This window comes from Cetorhinus maximus, chromosome 3, assembly GCF_964194155.1.
Source record: "Cetorhinus maximus chromosome 3, sCetMax3.hap1.1, whole genome shotgun sequence".
In the NCBI taxonomy this organism is placed as follows: Eukaryota; Metazoa; Chordata; class Chondrichthyes; order Lamniformes; family Cetorhinidae; genus Cetorhinus; species Cetorhinus maximus.
Genome location: NC_135881.1, coordinates 77,419,279 through 77,443,591, shown reverse-complemented (window position 1 = coordinate 77,443,591; position 24,313 = coordinate 77,419,279). Strand labels below are relative to the sequence as shown.

The 24,313-nt window shown below is 44.1% G+C and overlaps 1 protein-coding gene across 1 annotated transcript in view; it reads right to left on the bottom strand.

The window, feature by feature from the left end:
- Nucleotides 1-24,313, bottom strand: part of LOC144678739 (contactin-associated protein-like 2) — a 2,328,914-nt gene that overhangs the window by 1,654,582 nt on the left and 650,019 nt on the right. The window contains exon 2 of the mRNA XM_078538599.1: nt 8,939-9,049. Within this exon, the coding sequence (XP_078394725.1) occupies nt 8,939-9,049 (111 nt within the window). The remainder of the gene's footprint in view (nt 1-8,938; nt 9,050-24,313) is intronic.

Below are 24,313 nucleotides of genomic sequence, written 5' to 3'. Positions count from 1 at the left end.
GTGGCGGGCGTGCAGAGTCCATGTGCAAATTGCCGTAATAAATGGTGTTCTCTCTTTCTCAGGAGAAGAATGCTCATAATGCGTCGGAGCGTTCGAGGACTGGAGGCGGCCAGGCTCACCTCCTCATGTTAAGCTGCTTCGAATAGGAGGCCCTGGAGCCTGAGAGGCGCCATGCGCCCAGGTCAACTGGTGTTGGTGAGGCTGGGGTGGAATGGCCAGGCATTTGAGGCCAACAGTGAGATCCGCAATGTCCTCCCAACATCCATAGCACTGATGATTGTTTAATTTGTTATTGTTGCAACATTGCTCAGTCACAAAGTGATGTGTCAGAGGTGTGGATCATAGAAAAAGGTCCTTCGGCCCTTCGAAGATGCGCGCGTCAAACACCTTCCTAAGTCTCCTAATCCCATTTCCCAGCACTATGCCCATGGCCTTGTATGTCATGGCATCGCAACTGCATATCCAAATACTTATTACATGTTAGGAGGGTTTCTGCATCTACCGCCCTTCCAGGCAGTGCGTCCCACATTCCCAACACACTGTGTGTGCAAAAGTTGCTCATCACATCCCCTGTCAACCTCATGCCCCTTACCTTAAATCTATGCCACCTGGTTACTGATCCCTCCATCAAGGGGAAAAGTTATTTTCTGTCGAACCTATCTATGCCCCTCATAAGTTTATACACCTCAATCATGTCACCCTTCAATCTCCTCTGCTCCAGGGGAAATAACCCCAGTTTATGCTATCTCTCCTCATAATTCAAACTCTCCAGCCCAGCCAGCATCCTGGTCAACGACCTCTGCACTCTCTCCACTCCAATCACGTCCTTCCCGTGAAGTGCATTTCAGAACTGCATGCAGAACTATAGCTGTTGCCTAGGCAGCGTTTTCTGCACTTGGAGCATTATCTCACTGCTCCTAGATTCGATGCCTCAGCTAAGAAAGGCAAGTATGACATTTGCCTTCATAAATACCTTACATACCTGTCCCACTATCTTAAGGGACCAGTCGACATGCACACCCAGCTCCCTCTGATTCTCGTTACTTTCCACAGTCCTACCGTTCATCGTAAATTCCCATGCCTTGTTTGTCCTGCCCAAGTACATCAGCTCACACTTATCCACATTACTTTCCATTTTGTATTCATCAGCCCATCTGACCAGCCCATCTACATCCATCTGTGACGTAAGGCTATCCTCCTCACTAACTGCCACCCCACCAAAGTTCGTGTCCATTGGTTCTGGAAGGTTGAGCTCAAAATGAGCCAGGGGGAAAGGGGTGAAGCGTGTCCCTGTGTGCACGCTAACTGATCCACTGTCCTTGTTGTTCATTTCAGCATCATCAGAGCATGGCCGCCAGGAGCAATTCCAGATGCCCCTTCTCACACCAGAGGGCCCGCATCTGTCACCTGCGTCACACCATTTCTGCGAGGCAGGCACCAGCGCAGATATTAGCATCCCAGTGGGCATTGCAACATCGGCTAGTGTCCCGGGACACAGTGGAGGGGGCACTTAACATTCACTGGAGGAGCTGGCAGAGACAGAGGGTGCCGATGGCGCCGGCAGTCGGAGGACTGCAGGGGACCAGGCACATGCTCAGTCATTGCCTGATGATGTGCCTTTGGAGTTGTCCACGATGCAGCAGCTACAGGAAATGCGGCCAGGTGTGTGGGAGCATCTGGGAGTGATACATGACGCTATGCTTCGCTTGGTGTCCGTGGTGGAGGGGTTCACGCGGAGCATCACTGATGCATTGAGCCTCGTGGCAGAGCATCATGCTTCCTCCATGGAGAGAGCGGCGACCCTCATGGAGAGGGGCTTCCAGGAGAACAATGGAGTCCTCCTAGGGTTACGCTCAGACCTGCAAGCCCTCACAGCCCCAGTGGCCACAGCTGGTCAGTGCCAATGTGCGAGATGGTGTGGGCTTCAAGCTTCCTAGCTCATTGCACTTCCATCCACGGTGAGCACAGAGGTCCGAGGCAATCTCATGTCAGCACAGTAGCTGCCTGTTGTATCTGTGGGCTCCTCTCACGTTGCTCCAGATGAGGGCACCAGCTGCTCCACCCCTCTCCCAGTGACCGCTTCATCCAGTGAGGATACGACAACTGGGGAGATGCCAGCTGTGGAACTAGCAGATCCCTCCCAGGCGGGACTAGCACAGGCTCCACATGCCAAAGGACGACTGCCAAGGTCATCGAGGCCAACAGGAAAGCAGAGTCAGCAGGCTGTCTCAGATGCCACTCCGAGCGATGGGGCAGCACCAAGATGTAGCACCCATAAACAAAAGCATAAGGCACCTTAGGCACACCAAGGGTTTCTCTTTTGTGTTGGCCCGAGATTAGGTCCTCATAATTATTTTCAGCTTCCTTAACGTTTTCTTTTGGATTTGCGAGAACATCTGATGGTTAAAATCAAAATCAGATGTCCTACCATGGCTGAGGGTGTCTCCTTTGTTCTGCATGTGTATGTTTAAGAGAAATGTCATGAGCCTTTGTTTGGACATAAAAGTTTATGTCCAAAGCCCTTGGTTCCTGCTGATGACCTGGGAGATTTAGCACTTAGGTGCCGAGTATGGAAGCGCCAGGCAAGGTTGGTCCTGCTGATCCATTTGTGTTCAGCTAGCTGAAGGTTCGTTGGATTAAAGCCTCCCAAGTGTCCCTGCCTCCTTGGTGTAGTCCCGGGTCAGCATCTACCCCCTCAGCATTCCCCTGTTCTTCCTCATCCTCAGAATCAGTGCTGGACTCATCATGTGCAGCTGCATCCACTGCGCCAAGGTCTTCATCATCCACTGCGTCCCCCCTTTCCAGCGCAAGATTGTGCAGAGCGCAGCATGCAATGACTATCACCAACACATGATCTGGGGGGTACTGGAGTGCGCCCCCTAAGGGGTCCAGGCATCGGAAGCGCATCTTGAGAAGACCAATGGTTCTCTTCACCACAGCCCTTGTGGAGGTGTGGCTCCTATTGTACCGCTGCTCAGCTTCTGATATTGGATGGCGGAGAGGCGTCATGAGCCACCTTCTGAGGGGATAGCCCTTGTCACCCAGCAGCCAGCCATCAAGACGAGCCGGAGCACTGAAGAGCCCCGGCACCTAGGAGTGTCTGAGGATGTAGGCGTCGTGAGAGCTGCCTGGGTACCTTGCACAGACTTGCAGAATCTGCATCCTGTGATCACACACTATCTGCACGTTCATGGAGTGGAAGCCCTTCCTGTTGACAAAGGCACCGAGCTCACCTGCTGGCACCTTGATGGCCACATGTGTGCAGTCTATTGCACCCTGGACATGGGGGAAGCCAGCAAAGACCGCGAAGCCTCTGGCTCGCTGTGCCTGGCTTGCCTGGTGCCAGCGGAAGTGGATGAACGTCAATGCACGCCTGAACAGAGCGTCTGTAACCTGCTTGACACAAGTGTGGGCAGCTGATTGGGAGACACCGCAAAGATCACCCACTGAGCCCTGGAAGGAGCCAGAGGCATAGAAGTGGAGGGCAACTGTGAGCTTCAGAGCCACTGGCATGGGGTGTCCACCCACACAGTTAGGGGAGATCCCAGGCCCAATCATCTGACAGATGTAGTTGACTATCTCTCTTGACAGTCGGAGCCTCCTTCGGCACTGCACCTCAGTCATATAGAGGTAGCTGCTTCGCTGCCTGTGTACCCTGGCAGCAGGACTGTGGCGTCTTCTGCGGCCCCTTCCACCTTAGACTACCTCTTGGCCCTGCTCCCCTTGTGCCTGCGCCTGTACTCCCAAAGGTGGCTCCCCTGGAGGCTGAATGTGCATTCCTGGCCTCCTCCTCTTTCTAGCCCTCCCTCCCTCCTCAGAGGAGCTGCCTCCAGTGGGCATGTCAGAACCCATACCCACGCTAAGGGGAGGCCTCCAGAAAGCTGCAGGCCCGATAAAGATTACTGACTGTAGAGTGCTGACCTGAAGGTTCAAAGTACACAGAAAGCTGCTCGGCTTCATTCTGAACTGCTGCAGATCACACAGGCAAGTTTAAAATATTTTTTCCAATAAATACTCCACAAAGCAGATTGACGACCCCACTGAGCCCTCTTATCCCGCCCGTGGATGAGATTCATAGAAAAGTCTCTTACCCGCCTGCCCGTTGTGCCCGTGCGCCAACCCGAAGATCGCATGGGCGCCTAAAAATCGCCGTTGGTTGTCGAATTAAGGACCTTAACTAGCCCGTTAATTAATGGTGGGCGTGCCTCAAACTTCACCGCGCGCCTGCGCAGCGAAATATCGCGATGGCGCGCGGTGATGTCGGGACACTCACCGACGTCACCACGTATCATTTTATGCGCAGACGTGTGGGGCCTGCCCCCTGCACGTCAAACTGAAAATTCTGGCCTAAGAATCTTTTAACTCAAAATGTATTATTTCACATTTCCCTGCGTTCAGTGGAATCTGCAACTTATTCTTCTTCAATTTGCCATCACCCCAAATTTGGTATCAAAAAATTCAATATAATTTCTCCTGTGGCGATGTTCAAATTGCACTTCCATTTTTTTTTAGGCCTCTCAAGATTGCTTTTGGACAAATTATTTATTCCAATATAGATAACTACATCAGGCATTTTTCAGCTCCTTTCAATAAATACTCTATCACCACTTTAACAAATGCAGCTTAGTTCCAGTAAACACAAATTCCACCTCATTATTTACTTAATTTAGCTTCTAAATAACTGCCTCTGCTGCTTGTGGAGTGATCACTCGTAGAACTTTTTTGGCTGAAGTTAGTCACCGAATCACAGAATCACAGTGCAGAAGAGGCCCTTCGGCCCATCGAGTCTGCACGGACACGTGAGAAACACCTGACCTACTTACCTAATCCCATTTACCAGCACTTGGCCCATAGCCTTGAATGTTATGATGTGCCAAGTGCTCATCCGGGTACCTTTTAAAGGATGTGAGGCAACCTGCCTCCACCACCCTCCTAGGCAGCACATTCCAGACCGTCAGCACCCTCTGGGTAAAAAAACTTTTCCTCACATCCCCCCTAAAGCTCCTGCCCCTCACCTTGAACTTATGTCCCCTTGTGACTGACCCTTCAGCTAAGGGGAACAACTGCTCCCTATCCACCCTGACCATGCCCCTCATAATCTTGTACACCTCGATCAGGTCGCCCCCTCAGTCTTTTCTGCTCCAACGAAAACAACCCTAGTCTATCCAACCTCTCTTCATAACTTAAATGTTTCATCCCAGGCAACATCCTGATGAATCTCCTCTGCACCCCCTCCAGTGCAATCACATCCTTCCTATAATGTGGCGACCATAACTGCACACAGTACTCCAGCTGTGGCCTCACTAATGTTCTATACAACTCCAACATGACCTCTTTACTTTTGTAATGTCCCGTATGTCTTTCATGTTATTCAACAGAATATATCTTCACAAAACTAAAACAGTGGAGTAGATTTTTGTCTAGGGTCAGGGGGAAGGTTTGGGCTATGTTGGAATTCGGGGCAGGCAGCTCCAACAGTAGTGAGGAGGATGCTGGGTGCAGAGGCAGACCGGGTGGAAGGCCTGCCTCAGGCTCTGGCACTGTGTCCAATTTATTTTATACATAAGGAATACATCATGAAACATCCCTCCTGCCCTCACCTCCCCCACCACTCACTCCTTATGTCCCATCTGAGTCAACCCATACCACCTTATATGCTGTACCCACTTCTCATAATCCCTCATACCCTCCATGCCAACCTATGCCCCTGTACCCACATCCTATGGCTCCTCATACTCTCCATGCCAACCTATGTCTTTGTACCCCCATGACCCTTTATAGCCCCTATGCCAATTTAGTGCCAACTCATGCTAACCCATGCCCTCTTCTGACCACCCTTTGCTCTTACACCTACCATGCCAACTCACCCAGTATCCACCATGGGCAGACCTCTGGACCCATGCAGAGATATGATAAAATAAAGTTCTATAAAATAAACTTCTAAGTGTTTCTTTCAGACTTCACTGTGTCAAAAAATACACTCTCAAAAAAAAATACATTTACATTTCTTTAACTACATAAGGCCTCATAACATCAAAAATTTAATTCAAATACATAATCCCTTATTACAACAAACATTGGAATTCATCGTGCCACTTCAAAGAGTTGATAACCACTTGGAGCTGTCAATCAAATAGTGAAATGGCAGGTATCCTACTGTTATAATGGACTGTTGTGAAATCAGCCATGGAGCACTTATCCAGTAATGGTAGCCCACAGGCTTATGCCAACAGACAGAGTGAAATAACAAGCAATTTTTTTTTTAAACACTCCAGACATTTTTCTCAAAGGTTTAAAGGCAGCACCTTGCCATCATGCTACTGTCTCCCTAGTGTCACTGGTCTAGTTATCCAGGGGCCCAGGCTAATGCTTTGGGGACAAGGGTTCAATCCCACCATGGCAGCTGGTGGAATTTGAATTAAAGTAAAAATCTGGAATTGCAAAGCTAGGCTCAGTGATAATGACTATAAAACCATTGTTGATTATCGTAAAAATCCATCTGGTTCACTATTCTGCTTTAGGGAAGGAAACCTGCTGTCCTTACCTGGTCTGGCCCACATGTGACTCTAGACCCACAGCAATGTGGTTGACTCTTAACTGCCCTTTGAAATGGTGTGTCAAGTTACTCAGTTCAAGGGAAATTAGGGATGATCAACAAATGCTGGCCTTGCCAGCGATGCCCACATCCCATGAACGAATTTTAAAAAAAGCTTTTAAATGCTTTGACAGCTCCCATGCATAGGTGCTTTTAAAAGATCATCTTGAAATGGTCTCTTGACAGTTTTGACAGTTGATTTTGACAGATTTGTTCCAATAAGACTGACAGTTAACAAGTTTGTGCACTTTTTATGCAGCTTTATGCCAACTTTTACCAATTCCAAAGGGTGCCTGACCTCCCCCGAAGGTGTCCTGGGACCATATCCAAATGAGTACATTACCTGTCCAAAAGGCTATCCAAATAACTGCACAAAGTTCATACCTATTTTTACTAGGTCTATTCTGCACACTTTGGGTTTCACTCGCCTGGTTTATGAATATCTGACTTGAGTGAAGGCAACTGATGATTTAAATGGCTAGCTGCTTCCAGGAAATGCCCATGCATAAAACACAAACCGCCCCCATGAAAATAGGAAGCGCCGCATTCTGGGATGGAGAGACTTGTGATTTCCGGGCTCATACAACTTTATCACTCAGACAGTGAGGCTCTCTGTTATGGTGAAAATCTGGGCCAGTGTTTGATGAAATATATGCAAAAATATTTTGCAAATAAAGCAATGGGCACCCCTGAAAACAATGGAAATCAGAAACTCTTCCCAGGCAGCCTCTTGCATTTCTTGAATACCTCATTAGCTCCTCTGGTTCCCCTTCATCTGAAACAAATAAAAGCCTAAACAATTGCTTAAGAAAGTCTCAATTTATTATCCTCTGACAAAATTACACTTACCCTGGTTTCCTTTCCTCCAGCTTAATATAGGTAAAGCTGAAGTCACACTATTTGACTCTTGCCAGGACCTATGTCTCTTTAACCTTGAGTCTATCAACATTCCTAAATGTTAATTCAGCTTCAGTCAGCAGATGAGGTGTGCTATTCTATTTAGTTCTGAACATTGGTTGCTCCCGCATATTCTTTCTATTAGGAAGACTGCTTTCTTCAGTTTCTAAACTATTGCCTACCGCCAACTCTGCTTCTATCTTTTGCTTTCAAAATAAACCCTAGATAAATGCCTTTAACACCTCAAACTTTGTCTTCTCTAATATATTCCTGGCTGACATTCTCAGTTCAACACTCCACAAATTTCACTTTGTTGAAAATGAAATTCATGTTCTCACTCTCACAAAATTCAGCACTTCGATTATACCCATCCTTTTCTCACTCCACCTGCAGCAAATTAACTTCACAATGCAAATGTTCACTTTTCAATCCTTACACCGCTTCTCCATATCCTACCTCTTCAGTTTTAAGCACCCATACATAACCTTCTCAGGGATTGGGGCTACTCCTGGTCACCTGGAAGTTCACTCTCTAGGTCCATTTGCCTTGTCACCTGCTTTCAAAAATCCCTCTAAACTTTAATCTTCAAGTGTGTATTTCCCTTCCCTCCCTAATTCTCTCTATTTTCCTCTTTCCTCTCTTGCTTGGCATGCACTTCTTTGACATCCTCCTCAAGGGGAGGTGGGGGCATAGTGGTATTGTCACTGGACTAGTATTCCAGATACCCAGGGTATTGCTCTGGGGACCTAGGTTCAATCCCACCACAGCAGATGGTGAAATTTGAATTCAATAACAATCTGGAATTAAAATTCTAATGATGATCACAAAACCATTGCCAATTGTTGTAAAAACCCATCTGGTTCACTGATGTCCTTTAGGGGAGGAAATCTGCTGTCCTTACCTGGTCTGACCTACATGTGACTCCAGACCCACAGCAATGTGATTGACTCTTAAATGCCCTCTGAACAAGGGCAATTAGGGATGGGCAATAAATGCTGGTCTAGCCAGTGACACCAATGTCCCATGAATGAATAAAAGAAAGCACATTTAATGTCAAATGCTTTGAGATCCTTCCTGCATGAGAAGCTCTGGAAATAGATATTCTTGTTTCCTTTATCATTATTATCACGATTCATGTCAAATAACCTGCAATATTCATTAACTGAAAGAAGCAACTAATTAATTTTTGCTTCCGAACAAGCCTTTGACCACCTCTTGCACCATAGCTCAATCTCTGCTTTTTTATTCCTTTGCTTTCTGTTTTTTTCTTGTTCTCCCTTTGGTGAAGCAATTCAGCACGTTTCCCACATGAAAGACACTATCTAAAAGCAAGTTGCTGCTCACCCCAACCCGAGTTAAAATGGCTCATTACAATATTAATACTCGTCAATAAAAAATATCATATATGAATCAAGTGCCATTGAGGGTTGTTTTAAAAGCTCTTACCTCCTCTCTTGTTTAGTTTAGCATAGCCAGGTACATAGCTGCCTGACATCACAGATGAACTACTAAAGGAAGAGTGGGGAAGCGCTGCAGTCAGTGGCTCATCACATTTCTCTGAAAAAAAAATCAAGAAAATTATTTACTTGGCATCATTTTTACGAAGATGAAGGTGGATAGTGAATATACAGATTTCACCCCAGTATTTAAAAATTATGTAAATAATTGTCATTCATTCAAATCTGTGCCCCCAACTGTTCACCTGTTGCGCAATATGATTCCACAGTTGCAAACATGACTTTAAAAAGACAACTGCATCACCAGAAGGCAACATGGTCCAAATGTAGTTGAGCATTAGAAAGATGCTTAAAGCTTATTCTTTAATTCAAAGCAAACACAAACGTTTCTAAATACTAATAAAAAGCATGTTAGATTTAGTAAAATAAATTAATTTTCAATCCCAAGTCTATATGTGATTTGTTTCAAGTATGTTGAAAACATTTTCTGAAGTGCAACTTTGTGAGAGGAGGCAAGGAGTGTAATAGTTTGGAACACTGGGCAGAATTTTGCTCTTGGTGGGCGGGCAGGCCCCACCGGCTCGGCGGCGGGCAGACAGCCGACCCCCGCCACAGAAACGGGGCCTGCCGCCATTTTGAGTGGGCGGGCCAATTAAGGCCCGCCCAGCAGCTTGCCCGACAGGAAGCGCTATGCGCTTCCTGTTCCGGGGGGGGAAGGGATTCCCCATATGTCAAAGTGTGCTCTTTTGCGCATGCGCGCGAATGAGCACACTTCTCCCTGAGGCAAAGTCCTGTCTCAGGGAGATTAGTGACAGGTAAGTAAAGTCTAAAATTACAAAAATATTAAAATTATTAACATGCCCCCCTCATGTGACAATGTCACACGAGATGGGACATGTTAATAATAAACTTAAAATTTATTACATTTTTTAAAAACCGACATGAAACTTCATCCCGCCAGTGGATGAAGTTTCATGAATAATCTGGAGCCCGCAGGGGCTCCTGGCCTGCCTGCCAGCCTTAAGCTTGGACGGGCAGGTCTTTAATTATCTTAACCAGCCTGTCAATGGCCTCAATTGGACATTGACAGGTTGGCGGGTGGACAGTTGATTTCGCTGTCCGCCTGCCTTCCTAAAAAGTTAAAGGGACCAGGATGACGTTGGGGATTTTCCCCTCGGCGAGCGGGCCCCACCCCCAAATCCCCGAGGAGGAAATCCTGGCCACTGTCTTTCAGCCTATACAGACATAATTTAAGGTCACTTTTTTTCTCTGATGGCTAAAAGGAGCCTATAGAAAATTAGTTCAAGCAATATCAACCTATTTATTATTAGATACATGGCACAAAACTGCCCATAATGAGCAAAATATTGTCAATCCCCTTAAGGAAATTAAAAATGATGCTTGATGTAGAACATGGAATACTGGCACTCATGGCACTGAGTGGAGGGACTTTTACCTAAACTGTTCGATATCACCCTGGGTATGCTTGATACTAACACTGGAAAAACAAATTGAAAAATGCTCAATTCCCATGCACTGATACTCTCCACCACGTTGCTTAGTTGACTAGTAAAATGAAAACAAAAGTAGATCCCCCAAAGTGGTCATATGATAAAAACAAAAAAATAAAAAACTGCGGATGCTGGAAATCCAAAACAAAAACAGAATTACCTGGAAAAACTCAGCAGGTCTGGCAGCATCGGCGCAGAAGAAAAAAGTTGATGTTTCGAGTCCTCATGACCCTTCAACAGAACTGAGTAATATTAGGAGAGGGGTGAAATATAAGCTGGTTTAAGGTGGGGTGGGGTGGGGGGCTGGGGGGAGAGAAGTGGGAGGGGGTGTGTGGTCGTAGGGACAAGCAAGCAGTGATAGGAGCAGATAATTAAAAGATGTCACAGACAAAAGATCAAAGAGGTGTTGAAGGTGGTGATATTATCTAAACGAATGTGCTAATTAAGAATGGATGGCAGGACACTCAAGGTACAGCTCTAGTGGGGGTGGGGTGGAAAGATTAACAGGGCATAAAAGGTATAGATTTAAAAATAATGGAAATAGGTGGGAAAAGAAAAATCTATATAAATTATTGGAAAAAACAAAAGGAAGGGGGAAGAAACGGAAAGGGGGTGGGGATGGAGGAGGGAGTTCAAGATCTAAAGTTGTTGAATTCAATATTCAGTCCGGAAGGCTGTAAAGTGCCTAGTCGGAAGATGAGGTGCTGTTCCTCCAGTTTGTATTGGGCTTCACTGGAACAATGCAGCAAGCCAAGGACAGACATGTGGGCAAGAGAGCAAACACTCCTTTTCAGTAAAGCTGCATTTCACTTGCATTTCCCCTAACTTAGTCTACTGCATTCGCTGCTCCCAATGCGGTCTCTTCTACATTGGAGAGACCAAACGTAAACTGGGCGACCGCTTTGCAGAACACCCGCGGTCTGTCCGTAAGAAAGACCCAAACCTCCCTGTCGCTTGCCATTTTAACACTCCACCCTGCTCTCTTGCCCACTAGAGCTGTACCTTGAGTGTCCTGCCATCCATTCTTAATTAGCACATTCGTTTAGATAATATCACCACCTTCAACACCTCTTTGTTCTTTTGTCTGTGACATCTTTTGATTATCTGCTCCTATTACTGCTTGCTTGTCCCTACAACCACACCCCACCCCCCCACTTCTCTCCCCCCACCCCGCCCCCTCCACCCCCCCACCCTAAACCAGCTTATATTTCACCCCTCTCCTAATATTACTCAGTTCTGTTGAAGGGTCATGAGGACTCGAAACATCAACTCTTTTCTCCTCCGCCGATGCTGCCAGACCTGCTGAGTTTTTCCAGGTAATTCTGTTTTTGTTTTGGTCATATGATAAGACAGATAATAGGCTTGTTTATCATGATAAGAGCATTATGCCATATAACATACACGCATTATTTTGTTACAAGAGCCATGTTTAACGTAGCTATCTGTAAACAACCTGAGAACAATTACAGGTTTTTGTGGTCCATGAAGGAAATTTGCAGATTGATGGGCACTTGGAATTTGTTCATGCTCAGCTGCAGGTATTTTGGGAATTATAGGCATAGATGTATAAATTACCTTCCATTGATTGACATAATGATATCTCTGCTAATAATATCAACTAAGATTGCAGATGAACATCTCTCCACAATGCCCCAGCAATGTGCTTTAAACATAATCTGTTGAGAGCACTCTTTACTATGTTAGCATACGTTTTGCATTTCCAACACCAAAAATCCTTTATGAATCCCTGAATGAGATTAACAATGTTGCATTAAATTTTGAGTAATTTCATGTTGTGCAGTTTGAATGATGAAATAGAAAGGGATCTAGATTCTTCCTGGATGGAGGAATTAAGATGAACTCAAAAACTTTCCTCAATGGTGTTTATTGTCCAATCTTGTTTTCAAGCCTTAAATGAATATGTGGTTATAGGAGTTAAGAATTGTTAAAATGAAAAGGTAGAAATTCTACTTAATTACTTCTAGCCCATGAATTTGCAGAAAATCTGTTTGTATCTGTTACTTGATGAAACAAAGGTGAGTGCTCCAAATCTCAAAAACACACCAATGTGAACTGAGAAGTACCAATCTAACAAGAAGCCCAACTTGCAGAACTCTCACATGAGCACACACAACATTATTAATGTGACAATCAGCCCGCGAGTTTAGGGAATTAAGGAGATGCACCATTAGTTGCGAATCTCTAGAACTTGCCTGTTGATTTACACACCTCCACTGTTTGCTTCACACAAATGGCATCTCACCCTTAACCTCCCTGTTAGTTTTAAGAAGGTGCTCTTTTTGCACATTAAGTGGCCTTAAACTCATAACAGGAAGTTTGAGCTGGAATTTAACAGCATAAGTACCTTATTAACAACATGATATGAATATATTTCCAACCAACCTCACTAGCTCAGAAAAAGAACAATTAAAAAACTGTTCAATCTCATTCATGTATGGATTGTTGTTGACGATTTTAAAATGGCACATTATACATGTTGACATTTTGTTTCTTTCCTTGCAGTTTTGTTTAACTCACTCTTAACCAAATCTTTATTTCCCTCTGGGTGGAATCTTATCAGCTGCCCAGCGGCAGCTTTGGAGGCCGGAAGACAAGGAATTTGTGCATCAGGTCATATACTCAGCATGCCCTCTCCTCTCAGTGATGTTTCCGGAGGTGGGATCGGACTTGCAGTGATGGTTTGACATATTGGATCTTCCCGATGGTGGACGGGGTTCCTGCTCAGGCTGAAGCCCAAAACATGCCTGGAGCTGGCTGGCTGACAGCAGGCCAAGAGGGGCTGGGGGCGGGGGATGGAGAGCAAGGTCTCCTTTAAATCACTCCAGAATTTGGTCCAGAATGTTTGCGAAGTTGGATTTCACTAATATTTAATTTAAATGTATTTTCTTGGAGATTGAAAGAAGAGTTTAATTCACTCTAAAATAACAATGAGGGTTGATTCTAAAATCTAAAATGACAATAAAGAGTTGGTTATTTGTAGGCAACAGCTGGTAGGGACAGTTAGCACAGATGGTAGGAAAAACTAAATTTTAGGAAGCTCAATAATTCAACACAATATCATAAAGCCTTGAGTAAAATGCTTTAATTCTGCATGACTCACTTTGAAATATATTCAGGTAAGGTGTCAAAACAAATACTTATAACAGCTCCACGCTATATCTGTTGTGTATTGTGTAATAAACCATATTTATGATATATTAAAGCCATTGTTAAGGCTCATAAAATGATGTGCAGCAAGTACAATATGCAGTCTGGAGTAATAAAATCAGGCTTTACTGTGTTTCCTTACGAGTGTTTTGTTCAATCAGTAAAATAAGCACATTCTCATGCAGGATAATAGCAGTCCAGCAGACTGACATAAACCCAACTAGTAATCAGTTGTGCAAAAAACATGTTGATTAAACGGAGCGGAATTAAATATCAGCTATACTAATGCATGTGATTAAGTAGCAAAAAGTGTAAGGAAGACAGATTGAATTGTTTAACGGTGCTTTACTGGTTTAAGTAGGCTTTGTTGTTTTTGATGGCAAGAAATTCTTCTCACATTCAACGATCTAATGTATTCTCAGTTTTATCGCAGCAGGACAACTTAATCTGGGATGCCCATGAAGGACCTTCTGAAAACATTTTAAGCCAGTGAGCCCCCTTCCTGCCAGGGATTGCCTGTAAGATTTCTTCACTCACTGAATCAATGAACACCAAGTATGAACAGCTGAGACTTTTCCACACAAGAAGTAAATTCAAAACAACCAAAATTGTGGGATTATTTGTAATGTCATAACAAGATTTTAGTAATTGTTTTTTGGCATTATATTTTGTAAAAGTTTCTATGCACAAGAATGAGATAATCTTAGATTTTGAGGTCAATCACATTTAACAGTCTATTTTGGAAGCTATCATTAGCAAATGATGTCTTTACTCAGAGCAGCAGCATATCATTTTGATTCATTAATCATTTAGTATTTTTTTGAAAAGAAATATAGTTTTTTTGGCACTTTATAGTTATTGTAGAATGATTGACAATGTATATACTGATTAATGTATAAAATCTGGTTACCTCAGTTTGATGTATCATTTATACCCAAGGTTTCTAATGTGCACACAGTGGGCTGAATTTTAGATGGCCCATGATAGAGGATCAGGAGGCGGGGCAACCCATCTCTGTGACATATTTCTGTCTCCATTGGATTATGCAACTTTTGAGATGGCGGTCGGAATGGTTACCAGCCTGTTCACGGCAAGTAACAGTTAAGTCAAGGGCATTCTCTCGATGCCAACTGGATTTTCCAGGCAGAGCGTGGGGTACCCCTCATGCCAGGAGGCCATCCCATGAAACAGTGGCAGCCTCCTAGCAGGAGGTCATGTGGACATTGGAGCCAGAGGTTCCATTCAACAATGAAAATGCCAGTCCAAAAATCGGCCATAACCGTGGCACTACCCATTACTGTGGGGGTGGGGGCCCTAACCGTTTTGATCCTCTTATTTGGTCAAGGTCAATTATTTCATATGTTCAAGACATCTCCTACCAATCACACCACCAACCTCTCATGCTGCTCAATGCACCACACACACATTAGCACCGCCCGGCACTCAGGACTTGTGCCTAATATCTAGACATTCCCCCACACCCTCACACACATCCCAATGATGTAAACCTCACACCCAGCTCTCAATGCTTCCACATATCTCCAGCTATTCAGCTGTGGAAGGCACAACATTCAAACACAGCGCTGCCAGAGCTGCCGTTTCTAGCATTTTCAGTTTTTATCTCAGATTTTGCCAACGTGTCTTAATTTAATATTAATGTTGGATTCCCAGCATTAGTGGCATCTTCCAAACGAATCCCACTTCTATGAGGGAAGAAAATATAATGACAGTGCTGTTCAAACTGATCGCAGCAGCTCGAGGGGTTGAGGTAACCATTTATGTCTGTACCAATTTGCCGCACTGCAGTATAGGAAGACAGCCCCGAGTAATTTCATGTTTCTTCATCTGAGGTGGAATTTGTAATATAGCAATCACAGATTTAGGGCCAGATTTTCACGTTGGAGGTGGAAACCAAGCAACGGAACTAATCCCGTCATCACAATCCTACTTCCATCTTGAGACTGCCGGCAGGCAGGATCTTTAGGGGTTCCAGATCCTAAGTGGCCTTGAGGCAGAAATGGAGGCAGGCCAAGTCCAGAGCGGGCAGGTTAAAAGGCTTGTCTCAGTTCCCAAAAACCTCGGCCCAGTGCTTCCACGGCAATCAGCGGTTCATCTACATGCAGTTGACCCTTCTGACCACTTTAAACCCTCACCCTCAACTTCATACCCTCACCCTCAACCCCTCACCTCCTTCATACTCACCCTCATCATCTCACATTCATCTCCCTTTCTCGTTATCCACTTTATGAACAGAACTCACATGCCCTATTATAACAGCCCAAAGCCATTGAATAGCCCACAAATTCACCAAGTAAACAAGCAGACCTTTCAAAGCAGCTGCACAAACAATGTGAAGTACTTTTAAACAATTAGGCATTGGAATGCAGCCAAGAGTTCATAAACTGAGTAAATAAACAGACTTCAGAACTGCTACATCAATTGGTATTTAGACTGAATACATAAAAGCAATGGGAAAAGATTAAATGTTTGTATTTGGTTATCATACTAGGTTACCCTTTCAATAGTGTGAATTGTACTCTAACTTTTTATCTATTGGATGAATGTTTTTAACTTTTCCACATTTACAATGTTAATCTTTTACTTGACAGCTTGCCAGTTGGCTGAAGTAACAATCTGGCAAACACACTTTTAAGGGGCTGTTACATCATCCAGTCAAGATACTGTCATCACTCACCCTACTGAACACAGATACAACTCACGCTACAGCATTTAATGATGAACTATAAAGGAGGCAAAACCATTTACTTAACTTTTAAACTCTTCTCGACTCCGATCCACGGTTCATACCTCGGAGCAGTTGATATAAAACCCAACAGCTGCTAAAGTCTAGCTGCCTCCATGAAAATTGAAAAATTTACCTGGGGCAGGCTCTCAATAACCCCACAACATTGTCAATCACATCCTTCATAGGAATGGGGAGGCATGGAGGGGCTCTGGGTCCCGCTTTCCCTCTCCCACCCTCATGAAAATAACCAAAAGCAAAAATGGAGACAGAAATTCTGGCTGCCTTGCTCGGCGGCCTTTTTTTTTTCTTGCCCCACCTTTGTTTGGTCCTAATGGGGACCAGGAAAATCCTTGCTGCCATGGAGGTGAACAAAAGTTATGATCCAGCCCCATTTGAAGGAGATGACCCGACCATGAGAGGTGCTTCAAACAATGCACACAAGGCTGAACAAAACTGGAAGAAGTTCAATGATCAAGGTAAAGGGACTTTGTAATAATACAATATAATGAGCATGTTTGCAGCCTCCTTGTCCTCACTGCACAGCACATAATGTGCAATTTACAACGTGGAGAAAGTCTATAACAGCTATCACACACCCACTATCACTCCTGCTAGTGTTTCTCTACTCAGACAAAAATACAGGGAAACAATCAAAAAATTACAATAGGCATTTTGTCACTATCACCAGTGTGAAGAATGTTTTTATACTTTTGGGTTACAGTTGGAGACCAGGTATAACAGGCCACAGAAGTTAGCAAGGGAAAGCATACATGAGCAAAGTAGCTAATTTTTGTTTTGCTGGGAAACATTTTTGCCCCTCACCTGATGTATGCAGAATGATTGAGGGCAAGATAGGGAAATGTTAATGCGGAGCAGTAGCAGAATGGTTTCCATGTAGGAGCTTTGGTCGTTCATAGAATCTGAAAGTACAGAAGGAAGCCATTCGGCCCATCATTTCTTTGCTGGTCCATTAAAAGAGCTGGTCAATTGGTCCCACTCACCCACTCTTTCCTTATAACTCAGCAATTATTTCCTTCAAATGATAGCTATATGTCTGTAAGAACAAGAGGGGAGTTTGTTGCCAAAGCCACTCGATGATTGCAGGCTTCTCTTGGCCTTGGGCTTGGTTCATAGTCAGAGAAGGTGTTCCTTTATCAGCTGTGCCTGCAGGTGTGCAGTGGCTTACACAAGTCAGTTAATGCTTTGAGATGGAATTGCAACTCTCCTGAGCATTGCTGAGTTGAGATGCAAAGGCTCACACTAACAGTTCAAAGGATGTGGTGCTTTATCCACTAGGCATCACAGTAGCGGGCCTCGTTATCTTCCTCCTTCTCATAACAGAGGAACAGGGCACTGCTTGCCATTCTTTACTGAAGCCTAAGGGTCATTAATAACGCACAAAACAAAACCCTTTACCTGCAGCTCTCATCCAGGGACAGTTTGCAACTGTTTGCTGAAACTCCAGCTCCACTCCGACCTGAAAGAATATTTGTGGCTGTGGCTTGTCTACCCCTTTACAGCAAGTCGGCCATGCTGGCAGGGGAAAAAAAATCACCCAGCATTTTATTGGGACTAGGATTGGCAGCAAGCCTTCATAGCTCATTTTTCATCGCTGGTTGCCCTCAGAAGAGTTGGATACAAGTGAAATGCAGGTGGAGTATTGAGGCCAGTGATGCAATGTTTTTCACATGTAAATTCAGCAGCAAATTCAATGACTAAAGGGAATGTAGGATGAGGAGAGTTTCAAACTCACCAATCACATCCATCAACACATGTAAAATTGCCACTATAAGATTGTAGGTGAAATCCAGCACTGCCAAAAATGCATATTCCAGCTTCAATTCACTCTCAGAAGAAGCAGGAAGGATACTGGATACAGGTGAAGGGCAAATGCACATTTTCCCTATAAAATGTACACATTTATATCATTAATTACATTCCCTGCTACATTATGATATGCTATGTTAGTCGTGCCATACCTGTGAGTATATTTTTATTATCCTTCAATTTATTTCTGAAACTTTTAAGTCTTTTATTATGAATAAAAAAATAGATGCAATTCTAGTCCAAAAGGGTGGCTAATGTGGAAAATGAAATAATGCACACAGAGAATTATGTTACTGAGGTTGGGAATGAGCAAATGAATTTTACTCTACATTTGGCTGCAAGGCATCCGAATTGACAGCGTTTGACATTGGAAGGCACAAGTGGAAAAAAAATGTCATACACCAGGGATTGAAATTCTTCAACTATGGTGAGCATGAAACACAGACAAAAAACAAACTACAATAGTCTAATCCAATTTCCAGAGACACACGTTGTCGCTTTGTTTCCAGTGAGGCATTCATAATTTAAACAGCTTGAAGCTGATATTTCTTTTGATAATTTTTTTCCACAAAACAAGTGCAATATGTTTAACAGGAAATATTCAAGTGCCTCAAGCAATTTTGCCTTCAGACTTCTGATTAAACCATGCCTAAGGTTGTTTGTTGGAAAATAAAAGTTTCTTTCCTGCCTGGATATTTGATAGTCTGACAGCTGCCAAGGAGAACAGATGAATTAAAGGTCTGGTAGCCCATCTTTAGACCCAGCGGACATAGTTCACTGATCATGCCTTTGCCTTTACTCTGGCAAGAAAGGAAATAATTTTTTTTAACTTCAGACCTCCAACATCAAATTCCAAAAAATGGAAAGCATTCTCTGTTATTAGGAAGGAGAGAATGTAATCCAATAGCTCACCTCTACATAAATGTCCTCATATCAGATATGTGGCTACCTGTTTAGAGAATATAGTGTCCTCCCATGTTTCAATAAAAATAGAACATTAATGCATCTGAATAAGCCTTCATGAATAATATCTAGGCCACTGGTCAGGTGCTAGTATTTGTGTCTCTAAGTCAACAGGTCATGTATTCACATCCCACTTATCAGACATGAGCACAAAAGTTTTAATTGGCACTTCAGTGCAGTACTGAGGGAGTGCTGCATTACTGGAGGTGTTGACTTTCAGTTAAGATATTAAATTGAAGCCAGGCTTGCTCTCTCAGGTGGGTATGAAATACCCCATGGCACTATTTGGAAAGAGTGGGGGGGTGGGGGGGTGGCGGCAGCACTGGGTGAACTGCTCCTTTGGAGACCCAGCATAGTCATTATGGACCAAATGGCCTCCTTCGGTGCTGTAACCATTCTGCCATTTTGCGATGAAAGAGGTTGTACTTGTTTGGCTTTTGCTAAAATAATCTTACATTCTGTAAATCTTTCCAGAGATTATTCCTTATACAAATTGCTCAGGACATGAATCATATTTTACGTATCATTAAACGTTCAATATTAGAGGAAGGTAAAATGTTAAAAATACAAATTGATATCATGAGATTATTCTCAGTCGTGTTATACGATCTGCCTCTGTGGCTATTCTTTGGACACTTTTGCCCTGGTTTCTGCCAGTTTGGGTAATATTTGTCTCTGTACAAATGCTTTTTTCTTACCTGGTGCATGATGACCCTTTTATGTTTGGAGTTTGCTGCTGATGCTATCTCTGAGGTCAACAGCAGCAAGCAATATAAACAGAATAGCACTGCTGCCTTCAAAGCAATACACACCACTAAATAAAGGGGATTTCAGATATATCAGTAACAGCTGCTTTCACTTCAACTTTCAATGTAATTATCAGAGGCATACTGGTGGAGGCAGAAAAGGCTAGAAACATGACTGAGTGAACTGAGCAACAAAAGCAGTTCCATCCATTCCAGGAAGGCAGCAAATGTTTCTGCTGCCAAACATCTGCACTGACCTTCCTCAGCGTTATGGAAGGTAAAACCTCTGAATGAAATAAAGACCAATGAAGAGAGTACAATCTTTTCAAATAGGTCCATTTATTGCAGGAACAGGTAACTCTCCAACATAAACAAACCATGGCCAGTTTTATCAACCCTATGGTAATGGACAGGCAGGCAGGAAGGAATGATACAGGAAGGCATCAGGGTGCCCAACAGCTTCCTCCTGCCATGCCACTTTGCCAAAGGTGGGAAAGGTGCCAGATCAGCCACCTGCTGTAGACAAATTTAGTCATTTAAATGACCAATTAAGGGCCTATTTCCACAGATCCCCAGGAGGCTCTGGACAGTGAAGGGTTCTCCTTTCTGGGCATTCCATGGATGTCAGAGAGGGTTCCTGCAGCATTGGCCATCCCTGACGGCATCGTTGTTACTAAATGAGCACCCACTTACACCCTCCGCTCTCACACCAGATCTCCGGGGCCTGACTGCCTGGCCTGGTGTTTCCTGACCCCAGTTACCTTTCTTCGAGGGTGCCTGGCCATTGAGATACCTTGTCCAGGGAGCTGCAGTCTCAGCACTGGCTACCACTAGCAGTGGTGCTGCTGAGGCTGTTGAGTGGTCTGCACTCTGATTAAGATGGCAGCTCTTGTCAGCAGGTCACTGTCCTTATTGGGATGGGAGCCCTGGCAGCACCTACTTAATTGACTGCCACTGTCATTATGCTGTCCCAGGGTCCCACTATTGTCCAAAGCCACCTCAACTCCTATTTCTGCCTCCTACAAAAAATTTAGCCCTATGATTCTTCCGATGGTGTTTTTGCCAAACTGAAATGAATTTTTATTGATGCCAGTATCAAAGTAACTCCCAAATCTTTTTTCATTAGCAGCCCAATTTCACAGAAATGTAAAGTGAAAAACAGAACCCATTTTTAGATACAAACTGTGACTAAGAATTTTAAAATATGTGGAACAGCACCTCCTCGACATTACCAAACTTAAAAGTATTTATTTACGCCCAATTGATTTTTAAAGAAAAACACTAAAGTACTCAAGAAAGCTAAGTTACCAAAGCTTATAATTCTTCTCAAACATAGGTGCCTCTGGTGGTCATCTACATCCGACTGACATATTCCAAAGGATCTCTCGAATGGAGAATGTGCAGGTAACAAGACTCCTGAGATGACCTAGTCTCAGGCTCAAAATTTTTAAAAGAGGGACTTGAAACCATTAACATCAATATTATGAGCTGAGAAGATGTGGCTAACATTAGAGCATACTAGAAGGCTGAGCAGCAGCAAGGAGCCAGGGACAGGGAGTTGAGGCAAAGAAATAAAAGACAGCAAAGACAAATATGCAACAGGTGACAAAAATCTCACAAATCTTTCCTGTACCACTATCTGTGGCAAGAACTCTTGCCTGAGAATCCTTCAGGCACTCATGTTGTTACAACATCAAAAAATAATAAACTGCTTTGGTGTTTACTGCATCATTTTAAAGATGCACAGTTGCCACTTCCACTTTCTTTGGATGTTCATGCATCTACCATATCAGTGAAATACCACTTTATCAGTTCGCAGAGACACCTAATTTAAAATACAGAGACATGAAAACCACTGACTCAATCTAACTGGAAGGGAGATAATGAGTTGAATCCCACTTTCTTTCATAAATTATACTTCATAACCTCATACACATGGAATGCAGGAAGATTAATATGGTACCTTTTAACACTTTAGGTCATTCTAAAGAAGCCAATAAAGGACTTTTGAAAGTGTAGTAACTGTTATCATGTAAGGGAAAAAGAGTAGTCGATTTACATAGCAAGATCACACAAAGAGCAGTGAGATAACAGCCAGATAATGGACCAGAAATTGCTGCAATCTCATGGCAAAATACATTAATTGTTTTTTTTGACCTCACTGTTCACATCACACTATATTTGTGCTGGAACGTAAAAATGATAATAGTGCAGCAACATCAATGTTGCATCTGGGACCTAATAAACATCATGCCCAATAGTTATCCTTAACTATTGAAAGTAAAGACTGGGGAACAATGGAAAAGAAAATAAATAAATTAGAAACAAAAAGTGAAATAAAGGAGTGGATCAAGAGAGATGAAAACCGAGACAGAAAGGAAACATGAAAAAAATTTAAAAAGAAAGAAGTGTATATTGTAACTCAGGGAATTGTTGTATTGATCCTTGAGAAGGAATGCGTGAATAGCAGAGTAGATGTATGAAATGCACAAATATCTGTGACACATGCAGTACAGACCCATAATGATCAGGAACACAGAAATTCCTCCATGACAAAAGACCAATGGCGTAACCTTGTTGAAGGGTCGGGGTCTCACCTGCTAGCTGGATAGCTGGTGAGAGAGCCACGCTGCCTCTTTTCAGGAAGTCCTGCCAAACCAAGTGCTAATCAGGCAGTGGTGAGGCCAGCAGCCAGCCTTCCCCTGGAATCAAGGCCCCAGAAGCAGAAATCTCACCTATAGAGAGCTGCTGGCCAATCAGAGGCCAGAAGCTCTTGTGCTCAGCAGCAGCACTGGGAAGACCATGGCTGCTACCATAAGGACAGGTACCAGAGTTGCAGGATGGTGGAGCAACATAGGACATATGTAAATAATGTGGAGGGTAGGGGCCATGGGGAGAGGGGTACAGCGGGGTTGGCAGCAAGAACTCTCAGTTCCCTTCTCGATGTCACATCACTCAATTAGGCACTGAGCGGGACAGGAGGTAACAAGCTGGCTGCATGGTTTTAGCGGCACGGCAACAGGCCTGCCTGCGGTTGGGTTAATACCAGCGGCAGCAGGGTGAAGCTCTTAAGTGGTCATTAATTGACCACTTAAGTGATCATCAATTGGTGGCGGGAAGGGTAGGTCAACCGTAGGCCTTCCCACCCAATACGTAATTCTGGTGGAGGAGGGGAGGCGGCAGGGTTCAAGCACATCACCATCCTGCCTAATTGCATGCTCTTCGTGCTTCCAAGCTCGCCCCTAGAGACAGCAGAAGATTCCACCCAAAATCCATTCTGCTTATTGCATGGTACAATGCTAATGGAGTCACATAATCATGGCAGTCAATCTCTATCAATTAGTCTACAAGAGACTGAGAAATGACACAAATAAAACACCAGTGGTGGAGAGCTTTGGGACCATAGGTCTAAAGTTATATTTTCCTCCCAAGCATGTTACACTTACAATACCATAGGCTGAATTTTTGGCCCCGCCAAGGGTGGGACCCAATGCGGACAGGGCCTAAAAATACTGCTGCTGGCCAGCCTGCTGGTTTCCTGAGAAACGTTTGGAGTTGGCAGGCCTACCTACCCTCACTAGGCTCATAGCCAATTAGGCTCATTAAGAACCCTGTTATGCACACTTAAAGGAGACTAACTGGGATTTTCCAGTCAGCTTCCAGTTCCCCGAATCAATGGGGGTCAGTTTAACTCTCTGAAGATAAGCAGCTAGCAGCAGGCCAAAGGGCCAGAGCTCCAGTTTTTTTTTATATTTGTTCATGGGATGTGGGTGTCGTTGGCTGAGCCAGCATTTATTGCCCATCCCTAATTGCCCTTGAGAAAGTTGAGGTGAGCTTCCTTCTTGAATCGCTGCAGTCCAAGTGATGTAGGAACACCCACAGGGCTGTTAGGGAAGGAGTCCCAGGATTTTGACCAAGTGACAGTGAAGGAAAGATGATGTAGTTTTAAGTCAGGATGGTGTGTGGCTTGGAGGGGAACTTGCAGTTGGTGGTGTTCCCATTTATCTGCTGCCCTTGTAAGTGGAGATGGTAGAGGTTTCAGGTTTGGAAGGTACTGTCGAAGGAGCCTTGTTGAGTTTCTGCAGTAGGTGTAAACACTGCTACCACTGTGCGTCAGTGCTGGAGGGAGTAAATGTTTATTGTAGTGAATGGGGGGCCAATCATGTGGACTGCTTTGTCCTGGATGGTATTGAGCTTCTTGAATGTTGTTGGAGCTGCACTCATCCAGGCAAGTGGAGAGTATTCCATCACACTCTCTACTTGTGCCTAGTAGTTGATGGACAGGATTTGGTGGGGGTCAGGAGTATAAAATTCCTAGCCTCTGACCTGCTTTTTTAGCCACATTATTTAGATGGCTGGTCCAGTTCAGTTTCTGGTCAATGGTAACCCCCAGGATGTTGACA